Source organism: Triticum urartu, chromosome 3, assembly GCF_003073215.2.
Source record: "Triticum urartu cultivar G1812 chromosome 3, Tu2.1, whole genome shotgun sequence".
Taxonomy (NCBI): Eukaryota; Viridiplantae; Streptophyta; class Magnoliopsida; order Poales; family Poaceae; genus Triticum; species Triticum urartu.
This window is the reverse complement of record NC_053024.1, coordinates 714,276,682-714,290,151: the sequence shown is the minus strand read 5'-3', so window position 1 is coordinate 714,290,151 and position 13,470 is coordinate 714,276,682. Positions and strand designations below refer to the sequence as shown.

At 44.5% G+C, this 13,470-nt stretch overlaps 1 protein-coding gene across 2 annotated transcripts; it reads right to left on the bottom strand.

Moving 5' to 3' along the window:
• Window positions 1-4,577: 4,577 nt before the first annotated feature.
• On the bottom strand, window positions 4,578-11,190 carry LOC125546137 (disease resistance protein RPS2-like). 2 transcript variants are annotated; one of them, XM_048710296.1, is made up of 5 exons: window positions 10,983-11,190; window positions 8,795-8,893; window positions 7,779-8,709; window positions 6,039-7,742; window positions 4,578-4,962 (listed from the first exon to the last, which is right to left on the bottom strand). In XM_048710296.1, exons 2-4 carry the CDS (start codon window positions 8,824-8,826, stop codon window positions 6,045-6,047), a joined length of 2,661 nt encoding a protein of 886 aa, XP_048566253.1. In that variant the 5' UTR covers window positions 8,827-8,893; window positions 10,983-11,190; the 3' UTR covers window positions 4,578-4,962; window positions 6,039-6,044. The 2 variants fall into 2 exon arrangements, with proteins under 2 accessions (XP_048566253.1, XP_048566252.1); XM_048710295.1 differs by having other exon boundaries at window positions 6,039-8,709.
• Window positions 11,191-13,470: the final 2,280 nt, after the last annotated feature.

The window sequence follows — 13,470 nt, the reverse complement described above, 5'->3', positions numbered from 1 at the left end:
AGACCCATAGATGTTACACCATATTAGTAACCCAACCTTTGTGATCGGAGATCCCGTGAATTAGGATCTGGGAAGAACAAGCTATTGGTTAACTGAGGAGAGTAATAACTTATGATCGTCTCCAAGTGAAGATGCAAAACTCTCAGAGCTGTAAGGCTCAGATCTGTAAGGCAGGTCGGCAACATGCCTTAATGTGGTTCTATTGGCTATAATTAGCAAAGATGCTGTCCTACAGAGCAGTCTTGAAAGAACACACCTATATGAGTTCTGACTGTAAACGTCGCAGTCTATGAGATTTGGGTGATCTCTAGTAAACTCACGAAGAGACCAGGGAGTATGACGTATAAGCTCCAAACCGCGGGGTAGCCTACTGGCGGTCGGGTACTGGTTAAGACTTTGAGTGAAACCTGTTCACACAAAACTAGCAATTCAAGGCATAGTCCATTGTCAAGTTGTGAATGGATGTAGCTTAAAGTTCTAGGCAGAAGTTCAACTTAACAGTCTCTGCTGAAACACTGGTATATTAAACAAGTGGTGAGAGAAGGCAAATCTCTAAATGGGTATTTGAGATCTGGTGGGGGATTGTTAGAATTAATGGGCTAGGCCCATAGCAATTTCTAAAATCTCAAAGCCCATGTGTAAAATGGCAAGTGGTGGTGCTAAGTTTAGTCCCACCTTGGAAGTTGAAGAAGAGTTGGACCTCTTTATATAGTGGGTTCTCTCTACCACTCTAAGTGATGTGTGAGAAGAGAAAGGGAAAACCACACGCGCGCGGTCGCTCGCCTCGCCTCGCCTGGCCTGGCCTGGCCTGGCCTGGCCTGGCCGGGCCGTGGCGAGGCGGCGCGTACATGCGACATGCGCGTGAATGGTCCGCTGAAATCCGGTCCGTCTCCTTGCAGGAGCGCAGCTTCCTTTTGCCGTTTTATTTTTATGTCTTGGCAGACAAGTTTTTTTGATTTCTTGTCCGGTAAGTATACGAATTAGAAACCGAGTCGGTTTGGGATTGTGGTCGTGACACAATACCGCCTCTGGTCCTAATATATATACAGCTACCGGCTGCGGCCAGAGATACACCGAAAAACACCTAGGGTTTTGCCTCGTCTCACAACTTGCGCCGCCATCGTAGTCTACTCCATCCCGAACGCCGGCGTGCATCGGCGCGTGGGAGAGCAGGTCTCCGGAACCGTTCGTCTTTGCGATCCTGCACCGGGAGAGGACGAATTAGGTTTTTGGGAAGCGCTGTGCGCGACTGCTCAAATTCGTCATCACGGGTCGTCTTCCGTCCAAGTCGGGCGGTGCTACTCATCGTCGTATTCATCGCCGTCAGCAGCAGATCGTCGCCAACATCGTCATCAACACTGTCGCACCCATAATAGCTAACGATCAGTACGTCCAACATCCTCTGTTCATGTCTGTTTCTACAGCTACTGTTACGTGTTTGCTGCTGTTATGCATGTCTTGTTGTTCTTCTAGTTTGCTAGATTTTTGCATGCTAGTATCTCTTCTAGTCATGAATTATTTACTGGAATTAATCATGAACTTGCCTAATTTTCCAACAGCCACGAGCCCGCCCCGGAGGCGTCGGTCTGGGCTCGGCCTCCAGGCCCTCGACGCGGTCCTCATCCCGCGGCTTTCTGCCACGGCTGCCCGGCCGGGAACGCCTACTCTTAGATCCCTCTCATCGGACAGGGAGGTGATGCGGCTTCCGTCGACCTCCGGACCCTGTTGCTGTGCCAGAAAAGGGAAGGGGAGGTTTGACTCCAGCGGCGGCCTACAAGCTCTGGACTGGAGCTCCCCTGCTCCGTCGAGAGTCAGGTTCTTCTCCTGCGCAGAGCAGTTTTCCTCTACCAGCAACAATGGCTCGGCTATACTCGCAACCATATATATATATGCGCTGCGCCTTATGATTCTTTAATTTTCAAAGGGGAGAGTTCTTGTTCTTTCAGGCTTTAATTTGGAGCAAGTTGCCAATGCAGTCAATGGTCCTTTGGATGCTAATTAAGCTAGTGGGGGATTTCAACATGTATCGGCATGAGTATGAAAAATCAAGAGGGCGAATCAATCAACCGGACAGTAGTCATGGAGGATTTCAATGAGTGGATCAAACAATATGCTAATTTAGATGATATTGAGATCACCAACAGGAGCTTCACCACCCTGTATCAAGCTGCTGGATCGTGTCCTGGTAGTGGTCAATGCAGTGCTGCCTGGAAACTGGACCATCGATCCCTGATGTAACATCTGATTCTGATCACACTCCTGTTGTCGTGGACTTGAACAAGGACACTCCGAGGAGCAGGATCTTCCGGTTCGAGAATCACTGGCTGGGAACTCTAGCTTGCAGGAACTACTGAAGAAGGAACAAACACGTGGTTAATTATCTGGATATGCGGTGGAAGAATGCAGGCGGTTAACTGCTCTGGAACGTTCTTTGCGAGAATAAAAAATCTCAGCAACCCATTCTTTGGCAAATTGCTGCTTGGAGAAGAAGAGCTAAGCTGTCATCCTGGGTGTGTCTCTCTCTGGGGATGACAACTTTCACGCAACACACAAACTGTCATGCTCGGAAAAATTAAAATCAAGGTCTTGGTAGCTGATGGGGTCGAGCATTACGACAAGGGCAAAAACAAGCTGCAGTTGATCAGCCTGATGGTGCCACGACCTACTTTACCAGCAGCCTGTTTGGGCAGCGCAGCACAGTTTATCCCTGCCAACGTTAAATCCTAGTCCCCAATTATACAATCCGGTTCGTCTGAGCGTCTTTCTCTTTGGGGGGAGATTGTCTCTGCAATCAACAGATCGCCGAATAACCGATGGGTTCACAAATGAATTCTACAACAAGTTGAAGCATCTCTTAATCTTGTGGCAGATGTGCTATGTGTTGTCGGGAGTTCAATCTTCCTGAGCTTGTGCATCATGGAGCTTGGAATCATTGATATGCTCAAACTAAATCTGCCTCCCTTGGGACTGTATCTGATTAGTGTACCTTGAACTGGAGCTTGGGCTGCCATGACTTGCTCTTAGAGGACTGCCCTTCTTCCTTGGACATTCTCTGAAATCTAGCTACAGATAACTGAAGCATTGTCTCTTCTCGGCTGAATAGTTACTTCCTCAAACCTAAGGTGGAATGAAGATGATCTAGATCCATCATGGAGGTAAAGGTGAAATCCTCTACAACAGAACCCAAAAACCCTGGAAGGAGATATAGGAAGTGGAAAAAGGTGTCGAGATGTGTATCTGACTCAAGATAAGCAGAGGAAGAAGGTACGCGAGTCGTCAGACACAAAAGGATTTGATGTCTGCTCCCATGCGTCAGTTTCAGTTTCAGTTTCAGTGATACACGCATCGGCTCAGACACACGGGCCACTTGTGTCTGACGCGCGGCGTCAGCTTTTACACGGCTTCTGAATTAAGATACTTGTAAACTTTCACTATGAAGAATTTCAAATTCAACCTGATCGAGCACACTTTTAACACTCTACTTAAAGTACGGTTTCTGGTTTAAAATCGTGGAAAAGACTTGTGGGAATCACCAACCAAATTTAAACTGAATCTTGAACAACCGGGCCGGAGCCACATCCAAGAGGTGAACAAGTTGATTCTTCTGGGATGCCTTGTGGACGCTCGCGGTCGCGGCACCAGGAATGATTGCAGAATGAAGATACATGGGAGAAAACGAGTTACGCAGGGTGCCAGACACAGTGGAGCTTGTGTCTGCCGCCGGGCGTAGTCAGTTTCAGCCTCAGACACACAGGCCAGTTGTGTGGTCTTGACACCCCCGGCACCAGAGCAAAGTAGTACACTTGTAAATATATCTAAACTAATGTTTTGGCAAAAATCTTTTCGGAATCACCAACCAAAATTAAACTGAAACGGTGGTGGAGTAGGAGCGTATCTGAATGAAGACAAGGGAGAAAACGAGCTACGCATGGTGCCAGACACAGCGGAGTTTCAGTATATTCAACTAGCCCACGCGTCGCCTCAGACACACAGGTCACTTGTGTCTGACGCGCGGTGTCAGTTTTACTTCACCCGGCCACACGGTTTCTCACTCGAGATACTTTTAAGCTGTGATGATGATGAAGGATTTAAATCTCGACAAGAGCAAAGCACACTTCTAACTCTGATCTGAACTAAAGTTTCTGCACAAAATCGTGAAAAATCTTTTGCGAATCACTGAACGGAAATTAGATGACGAACAACTGGGCCGAATCCGCATCCGAGAGGTGAATGAGTTGAGTCTTCTGAGCTACTCCCTCTAGAGTCAGTACAAAGTCTGAGTCATCTATTTTGAAATGGAGGGAGTACCTTGTGGACAAAGGACATCACCTCCTCCTTGCCCGACTCACGCCCGCACCGTTAGTTTCTGCTCTTCTAACTGATCTTCTTCTGCCTGATGTTCCTTTGCTGTTCTGGGCAGAGCTAGTCACGGCAAGTTTTTTTTCTTTTTCTTTCATGGTAGTGTCCCCAGTTTTCATTATGTAGCGAAAAATAACATGTCACGAATCACATTTGCAAAAGCTATGCTACCTGCCTAATCATCAAACATGAAACTTCACGGGAAAACAAATGCAATCACCCACAAAAACAAACAAATGTATCCAGCAGTTTTACAATAGCAGAAAAGGCAATATTCCATACAAGAGAATATATTTCAAAACATAAACATCCATCTCCAGGTCAAGAGCAAATCCACCAGGATGATTCCACCATAACTATGCTTTGTGCTCTATTACAAGTTAACAAGAGACACGTGCATGATATCTCAGCGTGTCAAGATAGAGACCGTAGGGTTCGGCACATCATCAAACAATACAAGCAAGCATTGAATGTTTTGCAAAATTCCTTCACTGTCAATTGTATAGAAACAAAATCTTTCTGCTACCATTCTGGAACACATAGACTGCAACAAGGGTCTTCACATTAACCTCATTCCATTGGCATCCTCAAACTTTCCACAAGCTGCAATTGCACAAAAAATGAAGACATTATTTCGGCACCATCATGGAAAATGCTACCGAAACCTAGAGTCAAACATGTACTGCCAATATATATCCAGGTACAAATGGGAAGACGGAATTCCAACTGGCAGAAACAAATAATAATGGAAGTAAGTACATCTCAATGATCTCTCTGAAGAATCAAGCATTTGCATGTGTCAACTATCATCACCAAAAACGGAACCAGCCAAAACTGTAACTATGAAAACGCACAGCTTCGTCTCCACGTAACTGGAGCAGATGATATAGTGAGTACCTTCAAGCCCATTGTACCAAATGGCAACCAAAACATGCATTATTATTCAGGGATATATTCTCTTAATGAAGGAATCAATTTGAGATTTTCTACAAACTTGTATCAGTAATGAAGTTATTTACATCATATATGACAACCCAACCATTATGCCTAAAACTAATTCTCTCTTGAGGACCAGCCAGTCAGAGGTAGACACAATCTACACATGCAGAATTTTTTTTAGTGGAGATTTCCTTCAGAAACACTAGATGAGTGATGAGGTAAAACTTTCTAACACTACCAGGCAACTGGCCTCAAAAGGGTGCACCTAAAGAGTGCAGACCCAGCCTGCAGGGTCAAAATATCCATGCTGCCCAAAAGTATGAAACCGCAACTTCATGTATCATTTTTCATGCTTCAAGATGCACACACAGAAAGAGAGAAAGATAAACAATAGTACTCCCTCCGTTCCTAAATATAAGTCTTTGTAAAGATTCCACTATGAACAACATACGGATGTATATAGATGCATTTTAGAGTGTAGATTCACTCATTTTGCTCCGTATGTAGTCCATAGTGGAATCTCTACAGAGACTTATATTTAGGAATGGAGGGAGTAAAACATTATATAGTAATTTAACTACCATTAAAATGCTTTGCTACAACAGTAATACACGGGTGCTATAGCTCAATATTGAAAAAGAAGCAAAGTGCAGGGCATATACTGCTGGCACCAAAATAGATATTTTATGAGCTCACAAAACGAAATAAAGACGCAGTAATAAATGCAGAAAAGAACTTACCAAACTCTAAAGATGTACTCTTTCAGCGAACTGAGCCGCCACACCAGTTTGTGACATTTTATTCCAAATGCCTACATCACAGTCTAGTAACACACTCTTCAGAGCCGGCGGCTTAGGCAACCCGGATAATTTGCGGCATTGAAAAACACACCAGTGTATTACGCTTTTGAAACATAGAGGCGCTGCTTCTGACAAGGTAAGGAGTTCAGGCAAACCATGAAGCTCAACTCTTTTCAATCTCGGCAGTCCCAATTCTTCTGCCGCACTAGCAGAAATGAGAGTCCTCATCCTGCAGCAGTCCTTGATAACTAGCTCCTCTAAATTAACCAGGTTCAGAATCCAAGTTATGTCTGTTAACTTGTTACAGTTGTATATCTTCACTGATTTAATGTTCAACCCTTCGGGTTTCAAATCAATAGATACAAGGTTTGGCAGGTTACTAATTATAAATCTCTCAAGGCATGTGAAAATCTTTGGGGTGCTTTGAACCTCAAGATCCGTGTACACTAATTTAAGCACATGATGAGAGCTCTTAATTTGGAGTTCATGCAGTTTATCAAAGTCTGCAAGCAAGTACAGAAGATCAACCTTTTCGGTCTCAAACCTGGACAAGCACATATACAGTGGGCAAACTTCAGAGAGCTCTCTCAGTTCCCTCAATATATTTTCAGTTTCCACGGTGAACCCAGCCATGAGGCAATCCATTTCTAGCTCCTTTATCTCATTTATTAGTGATGTGAGCAGGCACCCAGTATCAAACAGATCTAATACTTTCAGTTCCTTTAGCTTGGCAATCACCCCTATCGGTATATGCTCAAGTTCAGGATTCCTTCGGAGAAACAAATACTTTAGTTTTGAGAGATCTCCCAAAGAAGAAGGGACTGAGGTTAATCCCGTGGATGACAGATTGAGGTACTCTAGAGCATTCATCTTGGTGACTCGTTCAGGGAAATTTGGAAGAGTGGCTCCCTCCATATCAAGAAATACAAGCTGGTGAAATTGGCAAAGATCAAATTTTATAACACAGCGACTAACCAACACAGTCACGTTAGACTGCAGCAACTTGGATCTCTCTTTGTTATTCTGATCCAGATAACATTTCCTCTTAAACATCTCAAAATCTTTTGCTGATGCCCAGACGCGCTGAGCTACAAGCCAAGTTTTCTCAGTTAATGAGGATCTCCAAGGCAAATCTGGAAACCAGTTCGCTTCCCTGTTATCCAATGTCTTTATAATGGCCTTGCGAATCATTGGGTTCATTCGAACATGAGTATCTTCACTTGAAGTGAGGGTGTTCTGCCCTTTCTCTAGTAAACATCGCTGCTGAAGCATTCTTATGTAAGCATATCCTTCTCTCTGTGCATTCAAGCCATCCAACAAGCCCATGCCTATCCACATTAGAATGAGGCTGTCGATGGGAATATTTGCATCTTCACTCCACAAGGAACAGATGAGGACAAGACACTCTTTGATTTTAGCTTCCAGCTCATCGTAACTGCACCGCAGCCTCTCAAAAAGGTTATCCTTTTTATGAGTAACCAGATGCAACTTGGCCTGTCTCAGCAGCTTTACAGCTAGTTCCCACTGTTCAGGTCCGTCTTTTATGGACATTGATAGTCCAACATTGCGCAAGGCTTCCGGCAGCAGACCACACTCCTTAATTAAGACAGAAGAAACCGCACAGAACCTTGAATCCTCCAAGGCCTTGGTACCCACTGCACAGTTGAAAATCTTAGTAGCATCTTCCTCAGTTGGACATGACATCTGCATAATACTGTCACACCCCATAGAAGCGCATATGGCATGCGTACGTGTTGTGAAGACAACCTTGCGGCACATAGCAGAGGCCGGGTCTGGAACAGGGACGCCAATTCTTGCAAGATCAAAAGGCTCTCGAACATCATCTAGCAGAAGCAAGAAATTGTTTTCACTCAAGTAACTACTGATGGTAAATGCCTTCACAGATTCAGTTACATCTGGCGTTAGCGCCAATCCCAGAAGGCCAAATAGTGCATTTTGAATCTTACAGATAGAGCTGTCCGAACCAGCATCAACGAACAGAATCTGGAAAGGGGTATCAGCAGCAGCATACTGTGAGTGGCACATAGAGATATTTCTTATGAGTACCGACTTGCCAACTCCTGCCATTCCCCATATTCCAAGCAGTTTAGAGTCTTCAGATTCATTTTTGATAAATTCAACGACCTTATCTGTATATGTCTTCATAATCTCCAATGGGTCTCCTGGTGATATTCTAGCAACAGGGCGTGGCCTTGGCTTTGACTCCACGAGGATTTCCTTGAATTGACTGGCCATGTCATCTGCCTTCTTAGTCTCTTTAATCGCTTTTCTGATATAATACCATTTCTTCAAAAATCCACCTTCAGCATAACTCTTGCAGATCATTTCTTTGTCCTTCTGTAATAGCACTACACGCTCCAGCCATTTGCCACCCTGGTGAGAAGTAGGGGATGGGTCGCTGAGATTGAAATCACGTTTCATCGCCACCACCCTTTGTACGGCATGGTTATAATCCGTCATATGGCGGCCAGGGTCAAGCAGGAAACAATAGCAATCAAAGATGGGATCCCAAATCTTGTTGAGGACCAGCAAAATAAATGCCACAGCCGGGCTAGTGAAAAGCCCAACTGTTTGTGGCAGCAGCCTTGCTCTGCAAATGAAAAAGACAACCGCACCAAAATTAGTGCAAGAGTGAGGTATTTATGGCAATAATAAGTCCATGGGAGAATGTTTACGGTGGGGGTGGAGGAGGAGCATGTGCTTCCATGATGATGAGGAAGATGTCGTGCCGATTGCGTCAATCAAAAGGGGTAGAGCCAGTTGCCCTCGCAACCCTGTACAAGTGATATAGAAGTACAAATATACTCAAATATAACTATAACAGATAATGAACTCGTGACATGCTTTTATTTTTACGAGCTAAAGTTCTAGCGCATGAAAATCACACAATATACACTGTAGTGCAAAGGAGGTAGCTCACTTATTCTAGTAGTGCAGTTTAACCATTGTAAGAATTATGCAAAAAGGTTAATTTAGATCTAATCATCATCTGCAGTGGCGGAGCTTCTCAGGGGCCAACCTGGGCCGTTGCCCCCCCAGCCCATGAAAATTTTCTGGAATACCCCTTAGTATTTGGCCCATATCTCAAGCAAAATCAGCCCAAACCACATATTCTTTGCCCCCCCCCCCCTAGAATTCAGCCCAAGCTCCGCCACTGATCATCTGTGCATATGGGACATCAACAATTAACAATCTGTATAGGGAAGTGACATCAAGGCTCATCTAGAATTATGCGAGAAGGTTCATTCAGAATTATGTGAAACTATTCCTGCCAGAAAAGGAGGAACCTGAGCGACTCCACCCTCAAATCACACAAAGATGGATCCAACTCCAGGTGCAGAACCACAACAGAGAAACACCAAATTGTTCAGAACTGGAGGCAGGTGACAAAGGAACTTTCGGTCCCCTTACATCTGTCAAAACATTCATAAAATGTAATGTAAAGAACTTCTAGAAGCCTCACATCACTCAATGCAGCAGTGCATCCCACAAAAAAACAGAGACAAGATCCCAAAGTACATGACATAACAAAAGGTAATATACAGAATTACAAAAAACTTTGAAGAACCAAGAGCAAGTGAGCAACTGCTGACAAAAAGAGCAACCAGAAGACTGAATCTTCATGTCTTCTACAACAAAAGCAGGACAGATAACCAACTTGGAATAGGATACAGAATAAGAAACGAGACAATGTATAATCTTATCTGCGAACTGATTGAGATTCGGGCATTGAGAAACTCAGAACAGTCATGTGAGATGACGCATAATGTACAATCTTGTCCATGAACTGATTAAAATTCAGACTACAAACAAACTCGAGACTTCAGGGTTCCCCAAGATTCAGGCATTCGGGGCACAGAACAGATAAGCATTTCAAAGGACAGGAATAAACAAGCATAACTCTTTCCTGACCATTCACAGAGCCATGGATGTGTGGCCATTGCTACTACCTAGCTTGGGGGTGGTGATGGCGGTAAAAACAAGCAGCAAGTGGGAGACAAGTACTGTCAGGACAGCAGCTGTCGATGAGATTCAGTTATCACAGGGACCAGATGAACCGTAGTTATGAAGATCTAGAGGCTCGTGATGCTTGCCCATGTACTGCATTGTTACACTTGTTGTCCTTTTTACTGTCTCTCTTCTTTCTTTGCCCCGGCTACCCCATACCCAATTCTAGAAATCTCTATTATATTCTAAACATACAGTTTATAGTGGAGAATGGATATTTGGTAGCATATACTCCCTCCATAAACTAATATAAGAGCGTTTAGATCACTAAAGTAGTAATCTAAACACTCTTATATTAGTTTACAGAGGGAGTACTAAACAGGACAGTATGGACACTGATTGATACAGTTCAAACAGCTGTGATGGCTTTGAGTGAACTACTGAAGACAGTGGGACCAAATGGAGCTTCCAGTTCAGCACTTCCATCCCAGAGATTAGAAAATCAACATGCAGCAAAAGTTGAGACTGAAACAGAGATTCAGCACACTACTGAACAATAGCTTCAGATTCAAAAAAAAAAAAACAGCCATAACATCTGCTTTCAATTTGAAAGCTCAACATGAAGGAAATACATTTTGGGAAGAGAATGGCAGAACTTATGAGAGAGAGATGAAAACCCAATTCCTAAAATCCATTACTAAGGGACCTAGAATGCAATTCCTAAGTTTGATGAGCAAAAACCAGTAGCATATACTCCTCTCTCCCCATATAGAGCTCAAACCATAGCTCAATTTCTTCCTCATAACCCTGATCAACGGTAGAAGACCGTCACAGGTACGTGGTCATGCCGAGGCCGACAAAGCAAAAACCCTACCCTAGGAGAGGAGGGAAGGGGAGAAGAGGTGAGGGCTTTACCTGGGGGAGAATGACAGCCTGCAGGACGAGGACTGGCGTCGAGGAGGCGGCGGAGCGACGGAGCGTCGGGCGGCAGAGTGTTGGGGGTGCGTCGGGGCGGCGGAGTGTCGGAGGTGCGTCGGGGCGGCGAAGCGTCGGAGGGGCGACGGGGCGGCGGAGTGTCGGAGTCTCGGGGGTGCGTCGGGGCGGCGGAGCGTCGGGGGTGCGGCGGGGGCGGGGGGGCGGCGGAGCGTGGGGGGTGCGGCAGGGCGTCGGGGCGGCGGTCGCCTCCGTCTCCGCCCGTCTCCTGTTTTTTTTTTAGGGTACCGCGTCTTCTGTTCCGCTAGGGCATCGACTATTTTGAGCCGTCCCCCGCCTGGTCGGGGAGAATCGGAGTCGGAGGGCTGGCCCGGACAAACGCCTGCGCGCCAATCGGGCCATGGGCTTTGCGAAATTTCTGGGCCCATCGATAACTGTACATAAATATCAAGTTTCTACTATTTCCTAGTCTCAAAAAAATTGTCTAAAAAAAAAACGTTTCCATTTCATATAAAAAAATGTAGTATCACCCAAACCGATGTGCTGGTCTGCCGGCGTTGCGCTGGCCGTGGCTGCGGCGGCCATGGCCGGCTGCAAGTAGCAGTTGCTGCATCTCGCGCCGCCCAGGCTGCTGCTCACGGGCGCATCTGGCACCGCCCGGGCTGCTGGCCGCCGGAGCCACTCCATGGTGCTGCTCACCCTCCGGGCTGCTGGTCGCTGGGGCTCCGCTTGGTGGTTCTAGCCCGCCTGGGCCGATGGCCGCCGGAGCCGCCCTGTGGTGTTGCTCACCCGCCCGGGTTGTTGGTCCCCGGTGCTCCCCGTGGTGCTGCTCGCGGGGGACATGATGGACAGAGATCGGAAGAACATATTGGAGAAAAGGAGGAGAAGAGACGGAGACTGAAGCGAAGTGAAATGAGAGCCGGGTACTCCTCCGACAGTGCCTCCTCCTCCAGAACTCGCCATGCAGAACCAGGTCCACCACACGCTCCGCCACCGCATCGTCGTCCCCATACATGGGCTTCATGATGGGCTCGGCGTGCCACCGCGCCTCTACCCGCTAGTATTTATCTAACTGTGCTAAGATAGCAGCATTGCGAGTGCCCTGGCGAAGAGAATGCATCATGAATCACATTCTGGCATTCAAAAGCGAAAGAACGTGTGAATAAAAGAAAAAGTAACACGACACAGTGTGCTGGGACCTTAAGTAATTAGTTTTAGTAGGGGACACATAATATACCGTATATTCCATACTGGAAAAAGCTCAAAATAAACCTTGAAGTTATAGACAAAAGCTAAATCAAACCCTAAACTTTGAATCCTGGAAATTGGCACTCTAAACTTGTAATCCCAGTCTGTTTTAGACCCTAGACTTGTTTGGCACACTGGGAATACTACAATCCCGGCCGGGATAACCAGCTACTCTCACGGACAAGAATTTGGGCCGGTCCACTATAACACAAGAAGAATTCGTGAAGGTTAAAAAATGTTCGCACGTTTCTAAAATTGTTCAGAAGTTAAAAGATGTTCATGTTTTATATTTTTAGCACGAATTTAATTCATTTTGTGTTTTTTTATATTTGGAATTCTGAAATTCTGTTCGCATTTTAAAAAACTGTTCGCAATTTCAAAAAAGTCACATTTGTCAAAAAATGTTCAGAATTACAACAGTTATTCACATGCTATTGTTTTTCTCGAATTTTCAGAATTGTGTCGCATTTGTTGAATAATGTTTTTGGATTTTCATAAATTATTTCGTAAATAATGTTTTTAAAAATGTTTCGGATTGTTGGCTGCGGACTCGACTGGGTCGGACCATCAGACATAAAGCGAGTTTTCTTTTCTTATCATGTGCAATAAAAATTCTTTCTTTCTATTTCTTAACGCGCGACGTAATAAATCCAAGAGAGAAAAACATGATGTGGAGTCGAACTTTGGACCTGGTAGGGTTGACTTGATTTCTCTAGCCACTACAGCAGACGACTATGACTTACATAATAAGAGGCAAAAAATATTTAATCAAAAACCAAAGCGTCAAACTTTGAAAACTTTTTTTATGATCAAACAAGTATTGAAAACGTATTTATTTCTGAATTCTTTGAACATTTTATAAAGTGTGTTTTTGAAAATTTAAAATAGTTTTATAAAACCAGCAACTTTCAAAAAGAGAACACCTTTTGAAACATAAACATTTTCTTAAACCTGAACAAAATTTTAAAGTGCAAACACCTTTTGAAACACATTTTTTTATGAAACCTGAACAAAATTTAAAAGTGCAAACACTTTTTGCAAAATGTAAAAAAAATGCTTGAGTGTTGTAAAAAAAATGTGTCATAACCGTAACAGAATATACGTGACATGTGTTTGAAAGTGTATGCAAATTTAAAATTGTTGAACCATGTAAAAGAGTGTTCGTGTAGTGCGTTAAAAATATTTAATGTGTGCGATGAAAATATATAAAAAAATAGACATG

Coding starts and splice junctions, on each gene's coding strand:
- LOC125546137 (XM_048710295.1), bottom strand. CDS start 8,826: ATGGAAGCACATGCTCCTCCTCCACCCCCACC. Junction 8,710..8,794: donor GCTCCTCCTCCACCCCCACC/GTAAACATTCTC, acceptor TTTCATTTGCAG/AGCAAGGCTGCTGCCACAAA.